The 15,233-nt window shown below is 38.5% G+C and overlaps 1 protein-coding gene across 1 annotated transcript in view; it reads right to left on the minus strand.

Annotated features, from left to right (window-relative positions):
• TBC1D12 (TBC1 domain family member 12) overlaps positions 1 to 15,233 on the minus strand; it is a 50,461-nt gene that overhangs the window by 30,465 nt on the left and 4,763 nt on the right. Inside the window, 1 exon segment of the mRNA XM_068950066.1 lies at positions 572 to 695. Coding sequence (XP_068806167.1) covers positions 572 to 695 — 124 coding nt within the window.

Raw genomic sequence — 15,233 nt, forward strand, 5'->3', positions numbered from 1 at the left:
AGATGAGTTGGCTCTAAAGAAAAAACAAGCAACACCACCACCACAACACAGACAAGCAACAGTTTTATGAGACTACAATATAAAAGAATGCTTTAGGAGGATAAATGTTTTCTGAAGAAAAATCATACAGAAAAGTACAAATATGGTTTTATTACACAAAGCAGGCAAGAGCAACTCCAGACTGAGCCTCATAATGGAAGTCAATCACTTTACAATTTCACAATCACTTTACACCAAAAATCCTATCATATCATGTTCAAATAAGGTAATGCTTTATGGAAAATTAATACAAGTTTTAGCTTTTTGATCTAAACAGTTTAAACACTTTTTGAACAACTATCAACTTTTTTTTTTAAATAAGCACCAAGATGTACTGAAGGCCGTACTAGACAATCATACAGTTCAAACTCCCTTTTCTCAGTAGCTATCATTCTTGCAACAAAGACCTAAAGAGCCCTCCCAGAGCACTATGGCTGTATAGGAGAGACTTAGAGATAACTACAGAGAATTGCAATATCTATGCATTCACTTTTATAAGTTTTATACCTAAAATTGTGTGATGTTTACTCACCTGCTGAATTATTTTGGAATCTTTCTGAAGATTTTCCCTGGGTGGGACTTTTCCAAACAACTTCCAGCCAGGAGCACTTTGGACAGCAGGTTTGAGTTCCTTCGTCCTTTTAGTGAAAAAATTTCTGAAAGGAGAGGAGCATTGTTCTGTTATTTTTAATTAGAAGCATATAAACAGTGATATTCAAATCCATTTACATTTGTTTAAACGGAGTTCACCAACATAAAGATTCAGTGCTCAGCAAATGCGTGATATGCTACTCACTTCTCCCTCATACTTAAAAAAAAAAAAAAACTAACTTGAAATGAAGCAGTCTTTATTATATGTGTTTTGATGTTAATATATTCATTCTTAGCATTCAATTTCACCTCCAACTAAGCCACTTAACTGTGTTTGATATCAAAGTTCATTTAGTAATATTGGACACTTTCTCAAATGTATGTTGGTAGCATGCAGCAGCTCTTAAAGACTTGTTTGGGGGTTGTTTTAGTGTATCTTATCATGGAGCTATTTGGAGACTGAAAAGGAAACAGCAGGAAGTTGCTGTGCAGCATACAGATTTATTAAAAAAAAAGTAAACTCACTATTTCCGCTAGCATTTTCCACAAGCTTTATTAATGGTCTTTAGTTTTCATGACACAGACTAGAAAACTACACACAGCTTCAATTTAGCAGATATCCTTTGCCAGTCCCTAAAGCAATTATACTCAAACAGGCTGATGACTGCACTGCTCAATTATTTCTTAGAAAACCAACCATTACAAGGTCACATCAGCAACCATTTGTCTAGATGCATAGCTGCACTGTTTTGACTTGGACCAAAAGCTCCCACAGAGCATATTATGAATGCTTTGAAAATAAAAGCAGTACATTAATCCCGAACATCAGAAAGTTACTATCCAGAAACTTATGAATAATAGGTACAGGGATTAAGCGTTAAGCACTCTGTAGGCTGTTACGTGGGATGCTTACATATTGACCTCTGAGCATACGGAGCACTAGATCTCCCTGTGAAGACCTACATAAGCTGCCCATGCTTCAGGATTACTTCATGGAGCACTTTATTGGAAGCTGTTTTTGTGTAGCGCTAACTAGCTAGCCTTGTACTTTCACAGCTGTAACACTTCAGTCCTCTGGAAAGAAAATCCCAAATTTACTCTTCACTAGAAGATTTTGCTTTATTTTAAAAGACATTTTCTTCTCAGGTGGACTGAATTCATTTGTGCACAGAAAGCAAGCTTCTGGCTTTGGCCAGACAGAAGTAGCATGATCTAACAACTGTAAGCTGTCTGAAAAGTGTACAGTCACTCAAATTCCAGTGCTGTCAGGGTTTCTGACTATGAAGCATGGTTTTACAATTAGAAACAGTCAATGTTTGTAAGACATGATACAGTTTTCAAAAATAAACTATCTTTTCAGTTACTAGAACTTTTTCCTGTTATTTCAGAAACAAGCAAACGCCTCTGTGATAAAATCCCCTTCTGTGCAACCATGCACGAACAGGCTCTATAGATACCTATGCACGTGGCTGAATACATAGCTACCAGAAAACAGAAAACTGGAGAGAGGGAAAAGTATACGCTGAGAGGTAACATGTGAAAGGCCCCCAAGAACTGATAAGCTCAAGACTGTATCAGCTCTTGTGGCTTCAGCAGGGCTAAACTCAGAACACCAAGACTCTGCTGAATCTGTGTGAGGCCACCAGCACACACTACCAACAACACAGATGGTATAGTTCAGAGCACATCCAAGAAGGTAGTGGCTGCTATATAAGCAGACAAAGGCCACGGGATTTTATACATACCCGATTAAAAAGACAGGCCCCTGAGGGACTTCCTGAACACCTACCTAGAAGCCATCCGTGCATCAGTACAACCCTCAGCTTCTGAGTGAACAGCTGAGGTGGGCCTTCCAGCTGTTGCCACAACCCAGCAACTGAGAGTGAGCGTGTGCAAGAATAACTGTGCTGTATGGATACCTGCTATTAATAGGAACAAGCTATTGCTATCAGTAATAGCTTAATACAAGGTATTCTGATAAGTACAGGTTATACCCTCTGTTTCAACACTCAGGGAAACCTGCAATATCTTAGTTCCTACCTGCTAAGGCACAACCTACACAACCTACAAAGTAAGCACACAGAACACCAGGCAGGCAAGTATTTCTTGACATTCAGCCTAAAAGATTGACGAAAAAAACCAAACCACAATACAGTGTCTTTAATGGGCACTGTCCTCAGTCAATCCCTAGGCTGTATATCATTAGTAGGATGAACAGATCCATCCACATGGATAATAAAAATAAAAAAAACCCACACACAAGATGGAAAAAGTATGCTTATATAGATAACAAAGGCTCATTTCACAAGTACAGAACAATTTTCATAGTGCTTTAGATTGCATACAAAAGGGAAGGGAAGTGTTTAAAAATGCATTAAGGTCCTACACAACTGTTCTGCTAGCAGTTCCATAATAGCTTCTTAAAGCTTTTTCATACCCACTAGTAGTCAGATCACATATTTTTCTTATTTTGCAGAGGGATGGGGAAAGTTGTTTAAAAAAAAAGTCACTAGAAATACCTTTCAAGTGTTGTATTTTTCCTCCCTGTTTTAGGCCCTATTCCAAGATTCTCCATTATATGCTTTTTCTCAGTTACACCGTATTTCTCTTTCCCCTTGTTTCCATTTACTTAATGCTTTCTATGATATGTTCTTGCCCTTTCAAGTCTCTAATAAGAGTTTCGACTTAGTCCGCCAAGTTCAGTCTTTTGTTTGTTGTTCAGAAGCATTTGAAGTTAACATATCGGCAGAGGGCACCAACACGCAGCCAAGAAGTTCCACCGTATTTTTAAGTTAAGTTCAATTTCATTTAAGAAAGGAATCCACGGTGGGATAAAAGCTGGCTTTTGACTGAACAATTAACAGGTTCAGGCTAGGTGCAGATGCCTTTCACATTATCACTGCAAATCACTACAGCTCCTCTAGAGGACATCCTTCTCCATAACACTACTAAAAGGAGGCTACAGTGCTCAAGGAACCACTTTTTCCCTCATCTTTATCTTCCCCATCCCTCATACCACTCAGACAGCAGACACTCCTGATATTTCAGATACCTTTAAATCAAAGTAAAAAACACCCAAACCAGAGACCTGCATTAACTTTTTTTTTTCCCCTCAAAAAAGGAAAAAAGCACAAAAAGTGTCCTGAAGACTATCATGTCAAGGGCAAGACTGTAGTATAGTATTTATTAAGTCTGAACTAGTACAGTGGCTGAATTTGAAATTACTTCAGAAAGGGTTTTTCCAAAAGCATGTATGCAAGAAGATACAGTTTAGAGTACCATTCTTGAAATACAAAATAGCTCATTCATCCTGCCTACATGCATTGCAATAATCGTCTAGTCTTTGCACATACGATGGAATACTGCCAGCATTACCCGGCAGTTCCGCTTCATTGGTTCCAGCACTTGTGGAAGCTGCAAGATGTAAGGCTTTAACCCAATGGCAATCTGTTGCCATATCAAAGCTGTTTTATGATTAAACCGGGAAGCTGGTAGATTAAAAAGGAAGAAAAGTGTAAACATACAGAAGCTGTTTTAATTACTGTTTCTGGACAAAAGCTTTAGGTATGCTCAAGGCTCTTCAGAGGGTTTTTTTTTTTTTTTTTTAAAAACAATCACAATATTAATAAGTCTTTCAGAAAATAATCCTCACTAACTTTTTAAAAATATTCTTTAGGATACTGAATTAAGCAAAGGCTTATTTTGCTTTTGAGAGGTGTGCAGTAAAAAGATAATTTCACATTTATTTAGTGGTAGATATTCATTAAAGTTTCAGTTTCTTCTTAAAGTAAGAAATCAGATCAAGTTTTGTATCATTCATCAGGATAAACCTAATGTAGGAACTCTAACCCAAGAAAAATGTATGGGACATTTACAAATAAGTTTTGCATAATTTAAGATGGAAGGACACTATTTTAACAAGCTGTTTGGGCAGCTAATGCAGCATCACATTTTCTGATGTGTCACTGACAACAGTAAAGCCTTACAAAAGCCATGGCCTTTTAATCTGTGACTGCTTACCAAGTACATTCACTGAAATGTAGAAAGTGTATTGGATTTGATATATGCAATGTCATTGCTTAGAGTATTCATAGATTTCGCTGATCCTGGAAAATGTTATCCAGAAATTAGCTAATTTGGTACAGAATCTCAACATCCACTTGAAACTTCAGTTTCTTAAGAATAAGTCTAATCTTTAGGAAATTACTTAACGCTTTCTGTTTTAAGGACCTGTGGGACAGAGCTATTAAATGAGTTTACTGAATTAAGCGTTAGTTTACAGAAGTCCAGTGAAGAAGTTGCATGTTTTTTCCACTAGTTTCATATAACCATGCTGCAATGCATATAAATGCCCTCAAACGATAAAAACACACACACACACACACACACCCCCTTGGTGGATCGAAGAGCATTAGAAGTCACAGAAATAACACACCATCATATGCCAACAAATCTATTCCTAACATTGTTTGGATTACACTAAAGAACATCTGTGGGCTTTTATGATCATTCAGCCAACAAAGAGCTGCAGTGGCAGCAACAAGTGGCAGCTTTCTTGCTTATTTAACAACATTGCTCCGAGTGTCCCAGCTTACGCCTGCTGCACTTTGTGCTAGAGTTCCACTATTCCAAAGAAACATAATTCAAAGAGGTGGGCCATTTCCATAGGTGGTATTAATGTGAAGTTCTAGTATAATTTCTAGCTCACACACTGCTTTTCTTTCTCAAATTACTCTTCTAGTGGTTGTTTGTTTTAATACAATTCAAGATGCCTCTAGACCTCATCAGTTTAAGCGTCAGAAAAGGATGTGTTGAACTTTTTTGGGGGGAGGGAGGGTAAATCTGAATACATAACTTTGTTTCATAAGTAAAATTGCCCCATGAATATAACACCCCCAAGAGGACAGCAAATTTCCAGGTTCTAGAGGAAGGAAATTGCCATAAAATACCCAGAGACAGTTACTTCAAGCTTGAATTTAAATGAAATTTAAAACCAGATTAGGAACTAGGTCACCAGATTTGGACAACAGCTCCTTAAAGAATGTTGACCTACTTGAGGAGAAGCAACCATAAGAAGTCAGCAAGTAGGAAAGCCACCAGGCTAGGTACATCTCCAGCACCCAGCCCCTAGGTATAATTTGCCTGTCCTTTGACAGAATTCTGTCGTTTTCCCAATTCAACCAGACCCTGTGTATGACCTGCAGTCACTGTAGTTTAAACATCTGAAACATCTTTTTTTCAGGTGACTAAACAATCACACCAAGATAGTCTTCTTTCTATGGGACCAAAGAATTCAAACTCAAAACCACTTTTAAGCTAGATGCCATTTTGCTACTGCTCTTTCAACAGAGCCACACATTTATCTTCCCTTTCAACAACTATACTGTGTGCCAATGATAATAGACCGGCTAAAGTTGTTCTCCTTCCTACTCCAAATGTAGGTCCTTGGGTTTAACACTTAACTTGGAATCTCAAAAGGAGCCCGCACAGAAAAATCTCTTTGATGTTGTTGCGCTGTAGTAAGTAGTCAACTTTAATTTTCCCTGCAACACCCATTTGACTCCAACATTCCCAACAGCAACGCTAAGAAACAGCATTCACAAGCCTACACCCATCTTTATATCTTGTTTTAAAACCAAGGCACTAGATTCTCTGATCTCTCCACTCCCTCTCTACAATTGTAACCCGTAACCTTTGAGCCTGTATCTTTAACTACATTGCAGAGTGCCCACCACAGTGGGACCGGGTGCCCCAAGGTTAGTCTTGGAACACTAAAGGCAATTGCTACACAGTACAAGTATTCTAACCAATTACAGAAACGGTGAGTTGTACCAGAATTATGAGGAAAAGACAATAGTTTAGAAGTCTGACTATGAAGTGCAGCTGACTTGAGATGGACACGTAAACAAACAGTCCTTGTATGTACGGCTTATTCTGCATTGTTAAAGTACGCTTAGTGTGATTGCCCAGAAAACCATCCTAACTACTCAGTTAGGATCTATTCCAGCAATGCAATTTCAATGAGGTTTAACAAAGGAATAGCAAACTTGAAGATAATTAGTCCAAATGAGAAAGCAAAAATAGGAGGCCACAGCATGATCCTACTTCTTATTAGATATTAAAGATCCAGTTATTAAAACTCTACCTTGAGACCCAAGCTTCACTGGTTCTGCTGCTTACAGAGCTATTAGTTATCTGTGCACAAATTTGAAGTGGTAGAGGAAGGTCAAATCTTACGCTGACAACTATTTTAAATGGCTCGAGCACAAAGCATTTTAAAATAAGCCTACATTACCAAAGACTGCCAGGATCAAGAGGTATCATCTACCAAAACAAGGGTATGGTCTCAGAAGGGAGCATAAAACATGCTATCATTATCACTGTTACACCTGATCAGTCAGGCGTGCTTCCTTACAGTTCACTTTAATACACAGAGAAACCTAACCCAAAGTATGCTGCATCATGTTAGACAACAAAACCTGTGGGCAACTAGATTGCAATCTTTGCTAAATTTGAAGCCTTACAGCTGGCACCAAAGATATGCACTTCTCCAAGTAAAATACTTAGAATCAAGGGTGGTCCGAGAAATAAATGAACACCATGCCTAAATCAGAGAATAGTCGTCTTGCTGTCAGAATAAAGTCTTATTTCTCTTGCAGAGTAACTTTGACCTTGCTTGAAGTGTTTACTCACTAGCCTACAAATAGTTCCAACAAGTGACCTGTTAAGGATTGCTAGATTTTTAGCACTTCGAGATATTTTTAACAATAAGGAAGTTTGTTTCCAAAGGAAGCTTTTTAACTTTTACTTTACACATATAACATGATTTTGCATATTGTCATTGTCAATCAGTAATCATTTCTTCTCACTGCACACATCTTTTAAGATCTGTGAAAACAGGGAAACACTGAGAAAACAAGATTCAAGAGCCAGAAAAACAGACAAAGGAAATGAGGACTGTGTTTCCCCCACCCTCCCTTTTTATTTAAGCACCCTCATACCTGATATTAAACATAACGTAAGACAGCTTCCTCATGTTAAACCCAAGGAAGCACGACATGCAAACAGGCAAGAAAGAATCATCATCACATCAAGTCATCACAAGCTTCATCATTCTATCCTATATAACCTTTCTTCACAGAAAGGCAGAGGCTTACAGAGAGGGAATCCATCATGGAATTAACTCTACAGATGGGCACCAAGTTGGTCTACAGTCTAGAAGTTCGTTTTTTTTTTTTTTAATAAAATTATACAAAGAGATTAAAAAAATCCCTGAAAGTCACATCACCCAGCAATACCTGAAGTACACTAAAAAAGCACAAAAGACCATGATAAAACCCTAGAGTGTGCAGAATATGGAAGTACCAAACTAAAGGCATTAAAACCCTGTATATGTGCTATGATACAATTGAGCTTTCACCACCACAAAGGACAGAGTTCTGCTTGTGCAGTTTGTTTCTGCTCCACCCTCGAGCCTTACCCTCCCCTTTGTTAACAAGGGCCTCTAAGAAAAACCTTTAATCCCTAGCAGATGCACATATCAGGCTTCTCATGTTATTTGAATGCAGGTACACAAATCCATAAGGTATTTGGTTATGAATGAAGGGAAGCCCCAAAACAAACTTCTATGCTTCTGTTAGCCACGTACACATCAACTTAAATAAGTGCAAGGACTGCAGCAGTATGTAGCAGGTTGCCACAAGTAGAAACTAGAGGTACTAGAGTACTAGCAGAAGCTAAAGTTAAAAGTGAGCAAGAGAGGCAAAGAAGAAGGCAGAAGAGACTAAAGCCCAACCTGGAAGAAACTAGTTTGGAATCTTATGTGATGAAGCCCTGTAAGAGCTGAAGGAGCTCAGGAACCTCAGGCAAGACCCTAAAGAGTCAGAAACAGCAAAAGAGATAGCGGCTGCCCACGTCAAAGCGATATAGAGAAGCAGCATCTGACTAGAGAGGCTTTCACACTCCCCATTTAGGGTTTATTAAGTCTCCTAAGTAAACAAAAGAAGTTTGAAATTTGAATTAGCTGAGAGCAAACTGATGAGAAAGCTATTTATGTACCAATACTACTTATCCAGAGAGCTGCATAAGTCAAGAGTTTGAAAGGCTATAACCTAGGAATTGTTAAAGATGCATTTTAACTAGTACAGCACAGGAACCCCCTCCCTCCCCAGCCCACACGCTTTGGCTTAAACCCATGCTTCCAGAGCATTCAATACCAACCCTGCAGGCCTGCAATTCCATATTCCCTCATGACTACATAAAAATTGCTTTATAACACAGTAAAAGTTACTGCATTAATATTGCCATGTTATCAGGTGTAAAATGCAAAAGCTGCTTAAAAAGCACATCAGAACTTTCTTCATATTCAAATTTTGTCCGTTCTGTCTTATGTGCAAGAAAATGGAAATAACAGCAGAAAAACATTGCCTGATTATAGACAGACAATCAGCTTCCATGCTTTTGAGGAGACTTTTCAATAATTTATTTACAGAAACAAATGTAACTCAACTCTAAACATAAACAAGGAATCATTAAAGGGAAACAAGACCTTTTTGCTAGCCACTTAAAGCTTGCAGAGCAACAGAAGTAAAAACATTTAAAACGTAGGAATAAAATCTTAAGTGTTTTAATCAGTTCCTACAAATTGTGTACTGTATAAGCGTTCAAGAAATTACAGTAGATTTTCAGTGTGTACACTTGAACTTCTTAGCTCAACTGACAGGATGTCACTTCTTGCCCATAATTTCATACTTGAATTATATGTCACTATCCAGAAGGTATTTTCTCACCTAAACATGCTCAGAAATACATGTTTTCTCACATTATTGATTATGGCTGGAAAAGTTACAGGAGCAGAAATTAAGAGCAATTGTTCCCTACTTTACAAACACTTTGCAACTAAGCATTTATTCCCAGATTTCCGTCTTTCTTTGTATACATACATACAGTGATCACAAATAAACTTGCAACTGTTTTTTTAGTTTAGCTTAAAAATCTAAACATGGAGATTTACAACATAGCAACACACTGAAATTTATAATTTTCCACTAATTCTAAATATTAATTTCAATAACTTAGAATAGCATCAGCCCATTTTGACTCAAGGTATTTGTAAAACTGTTCTGACCCAAGCTTCGCTCTACACTGGGGAAAAGAGGACCCAGCTGATTTTACAATTCACATCCTCCAACACTTTGATACAAGGAGAAGCTGGACACCAGATTCTCTTTAAATTGTATTGCCCTCAAACACAGATCTCCTGCAGGATTCTTCTAGTCTTAGCAGCTTTCAGCAGTGCAGAGCTCTTCCTCTCCCCCCAAAACAAAGTCAATCCAAAACATCTTCTCCAAAGGAACTTTGATATATTTGCATCTATAATACTCAAATTCTACAGTCTTAATTATATACTACACAAGACAGTGAAGTTTCTCCCTTCCCCCTCCCCCCCAAAACTAAAAAATCCTAACTAGGAGAACATGTCTGCAGCAACACCTAAGTTGCCTTTTTTTTTTTTTGTTTAAATGCAACTGTAACATTTCTCCTGATACTACTGGTCAACTAAAGCCTCAGCTACAATGAGGCCTAAGAGAAATTAGTCCAAATGAGAAAGCAAAACTTCTGAACTGTCAAAGAGAACTGAACTGTCAAAGAGCAGCTGCTATGGGTTTAGGCATAGGAAAGGAGGAGGTTTTTTGACCTCTTAGAGGTGACAAAGATTAACACAAGTATTATCTAACTGCATAGGAGAGACTACCAAAATTAGATCAACTGTACTGCTCAAGCTGCTAGCTGGTAACAGTCCCAAAGCAGTCTAACAAACTGATGGCAACCAACACTGAGGAAGTTTTAAGAGTTAAAACTGTTTGGTAATACTATATAAACACTCTGTAGAGACCACTCACTAGAAAATAAGGTTTTAATAGTTTAAATTATTGTCCTAAAAAAAGAGCTGTTGTACAAGTCAGTTTATGTTTTTTAATACCTGAGCCTGTTTATAGATAAATAAGCAAGCACATGTGCAGAACGTTAAGGTTAACAGACATGGTTAAGGTTAACAGACATGGTTAAGGTTAACAGACATGGTTAAGGTTAACAGACATGGTTAAGGTTAACAGACATGGTTAAGGTTAACAGACATGGTTAAGGTTAACAGACATGGTTAAGCACAAAGAGTGAAGGAAGATAATCAATATAGTCTCACACTTGCTTTTAAGAACACATTATCAAAACAAAGCTCTGTATCAAGCTATTGTTTCATCTTCACACTTAACCAGGTGATTCAATAGCTACTTATTAAACACTATACCAAACATTAGAGGCAAACTTGAACAACCACTGAGCATTACCTGCAGAGTGCAAACTAAAATCCCAGGTCACAGCTCCAGGTGGAGAACTTCTACCACTTGAGCTAAAAATGTTCTGCTATTTCTTGCATGGCCAAGACTTCTAATCCTGCAAAGCCACAGCTGGTCAACCAGCAACATACTAGGAATAAAGTAGTGCTAGAGGAATAAGAATTTTTTCACATGCTGGCTGAGCTGTATTAATGCTGTATTAATGCAGCTAAGGGAATCGCATTTCTCCGCCCTGCACCAGTAATGTCCTACGCTCCCTCTGCTGCATTGATTTTGAGACTCTTCAAACCTCACAAGCCAATTCAAATCACTACTCCAGAAGAAAATCATCCAGATTTTTTCCCCCCAGCAGCTGCTCAGAGAGTCAAATAGGCACCACAGGCAGGGAAGAAGGCATTCCTTTGTTTCCTGACAACAGCAAATTCTTAAATCAGTTCCTCAAGATGTCCCATGAAAGTACAACCTAATAGGGCACACTACCTAAAACCATTCTAGCAGTGACTCACTTCCAGTTAAGGCAAAAGTTATCAGCGTTATTAACAATCAAACCATTCACTTAGTCACTATATCTGTAGTCCAAATGTCCCATATGAGGAACATCCTCAAGACAAAGATGAGAAAGATTTCCAGCCTTTGATAATCTATAACTCTATGAACTATTAGTTCAGACACAGGGCAGAATTTTGTTTCAAAGACTGTCCCAGCAGTTAGCAATGCTTACTGCTCAGACCAACGTGGATTAAGCCTCAGTTAGTATTTCTCCACCCTCAGGTCCCAGACAGACCTAGTGTCTATTAATTATCACATCGTGTAATATACAATTACACTGATCAAGTAAGTGCTACAAATTACAACAGCCACTTAATATATCAGGCATGTGCTGCGGTTAGCAATTCACAATAAATTATCACTGTTCAAAGATAGATTGCTGAAATACTACAAAACACAGGAGTTTGATCCATTATATGGCTGCTATTAACACGCAAGAGTGATTCTTTTCAGTTTTCCCTGATGACTTCATATTTTGCAAAGTGAAGAAGAAACTTCCCTCTTCGCCACTCAGCTGCCTACAAAATTTGAGGCACAGCACCCAGCACGCAAATAGCCTCATTACTCCACAGCAGTAAATCTGACAAGATCCTACGTTAATGTCTGCATTAGGCAACTGAAGTAACACAGACAAGACTGAGTTTTGCTGGGACTGGGACCTGACCAGGGCCCAGTTTCCCCTGCTGCAGAAAGGAGCGGAGCTGGCATCAACAACTAGGTTTGCTGGTCTTGCAGCATGAGTAAGACATGAGAAGTAAGTACATCACCTTCTTCCCACAGCAGTGATCTTCCTCAGTAGTCACACCAGACCTCAATGATGGTGGCAGCAACAAGCCTGTTTTTTTGTGGTTACAGCAGAGGCAGAAGGGCTATAAAGGTTTTGTTGTTGTCTATGTCTCAGGTCTCTTCTCTCTTTTACTTCTGCTCTAGACAGATACTTTGCCTATTCATATAGCTTGGCTTCAGCCAGTTTTGTAGGTCAGCAGAACTCTCCTAGGTGAGGGGAGTTAACAGACAGTTTTTATTACACTACCTGATAAGAGGCACTCTTTCACCTGAGAGCACATTAGGTTAAATAATAAATAACTCCCAATATAACAATGGAAATTTAACAGTTTGTTCTTAGTTAAAGGAGCAGCTTAGGGGAAGGCTGAGGCAGGAGGAAGACACTCAGTCTCCTCCTCTCACAGGCTACAGATTATTTTCAGTCTGGAGGTAAGAAAGGAGGCTATGACTTTAGGAGAACACTAGCCTCCAGGTGCCTGGCTTCCTGAAGTTCGGGGGGGGGGGGGGGGGGGAAGATCTATAAGCGTCAAAACTAATGAAGTCTTCTTTTATTATTATTAACTCAAATCAAATTGACCCATAGAGCACTCATCTTGCCTCTCACCCTGCTGCCTCACTGCTGCATGCTGTGCAGGCTGCCTGCACAGCTGACTGACTGCTGCAAATACAGAGCCAAATTAGCAGTCTTTCTCTTGCAGGGTCTCCTTATGCCCAGCCTCCGTGCAAAAAACCTGCAAGTTTTCATATCGTAGTCCTCTCAGTCTTGGAGAAATTTGATTGAGCCTGGTTAACTGGCTGCAGTATTAGAGAAAGCAACAGCATGCTGAATGGCTATTTCACATGTTTGGCTTGAAAAAGCAAACTACCATTATAGTTTAATAAGAACTGACATCAGAAACAATGCTATTAGGATTATAGGTCTTTCAGCTCAAATACCTGTACCAATATAGAATATTACACTGCCTACCAAGGAGAGCAGAGAAATTAGTATTTTGAGTAGTTTAAATTGATGAAGGTTACACCTACAGCCCCAAGGACTTAGAAGGATATGAAGATTTCTAACCAGTGTTTTAGGGGAGGGAAAAAAAAAAAGAGAAGGGGTACAAGGGAAGGTTGTAACAACAGAGCAATCTCATACGCAATCAGAGTTAAGCCAACGTATGCTCGAGCACCTGAAGATTAACTTTGGTCTGCTACTGAACAGACATCCTAACCAAAGCGATAACACACGCACACGACGTTTTACATACTCATGGCAAAATGACCATTTCTAATGTTTTTCAAAGACGTACAATTCTTTAAAAAGTATACAGAAGGAGGCCTGGGAATGAAAGTTGCTCTAACAGCCATTTTCAGCTCGCAGACCATGAGGACTTGTTAATTTTCCTGAACTGCTTAGAACTAGTTCACTAACAAGATTGCTGTTAAATAGAATTAATTTGCTACAGTGGGATCTGCACTTCAAATAGAACCTTGGAAGTCATCATTTTAATACTCTGTTTTACACCACTGCAGTGCCACCTCTTTATGTCGTAAAAGCTAAACTACCTAGAAAGCTAATTACCAACCTGCCAAGGAAACAATAATAGAATTAGGACTGGAGAGATGCAACAGAGACATTTCCTTGATAATTTCATGAATAAAAAAAATTTTTCACAGTTTTGGTAAAATTTTCTCTATGCACCGATATTAAAAAAAGGAGGGAACTAGAGATAAATAGCTAGGATTTTATCTTTAAAGTTTACTACAGTTTGTTTTACTTTGGAGATAATATTTAAGTTGCAATTATATGCATTATTCACATAACTGAAAGCCAGGAACTGGCCAATATGTCAGCACAACTTTGTAAAATAGATCATTCTTAGTGAACAGTGCATGAAGACTCTTCAGAGGTGTTTCTCATTTTTGGCAACATGAGTCTTTCTTCTTCTTTGTATCAAGTTATTATGCATCTTAATTCAGGGGAAAAGAATGCTGTTTGAAATTTGTCACAGTGATTCCTGCAAGATTTCAGTCCAGGAGCTTTTGCCTACTTTCCCCAGAGTTGCAATTCAAATACACTATTAGTATCTGCTTTTTCACTTAATTTTTTCCTCCAGTTCTCTTTTCTATATTACTGCCAGTATATTTCCTGTTAGCTGTTAGACGTTTTCTGTGCCCTCCCCTCCTTTTTTTGGGCCTGGACGGAGAAAGTAAAAAAATAAGTCTTACAGTGTGCCAGCAAAATGAACTAGCCAAGATACAGGCAGAAGCAATAAAAGGATAATAAACTAAGCATTATGAAATGCCCCCATCAATCAGTTCTTTCACCTTCAGACAAAGGTGTGATGATCTCCAGCTTTAAACAAAACTGCTAGGGCAGCTCACTTCCCACTTGACTCTCATTTTTGGTCAAAAACCCATACCGTAGATTTCTTCAGACACACAGTGCATCCCCTTAAGTTTTATAATGATTTAAGATAAGAAAAGCTTAGGATATAAAGAGAAACATCAATTCAGGTATTAAACAGTCACAAGATGCAACTGCAGGTGACAAATGCCTATATAGCTTATAAAGCTGCAAGTGCTACTTAGCAATCAGTTGAAGTTTAAGCTAACAGAACTAGAGACATCAACATTTACAGAACGGACAAAATAACATTCAAGGAAGTGAATCTCTTTGTAGCTCTCCATGGTCTCTGCCAAAGACATTTTTAGGAGCAAGAAGATTATCAGCTTTTGAAGAACTACTACCTACTTACTGAATCACAGAACTATGTTTTTATATAAAGAGGGAGAAAAGATGTGGGCTTGAGTGATTTCTCCGTTCCCCCCTCGCCTTCATCCCATTTTCCATTTTCTTTGCCATTTAAGATTTTTCAAAACTTCTGGACAGTAAGTGCAGTAGAGTTCTGGAAGAAGGTAGGGGTAAGG

The sequence above is a fragment of the Struthio camelus genome, chromosome 7, assembly GCF_040807025.1.
Source record: "Struthio camelus isolate bStrCam1 chromosome 7, bStrCam1.hap1, whole genome shotgun sequence".
NCBI lineage: Eukaryota > Metazoa > Chordata > Aves > Struthioniformes > Struthionidae > Struthio > Struthio camelus.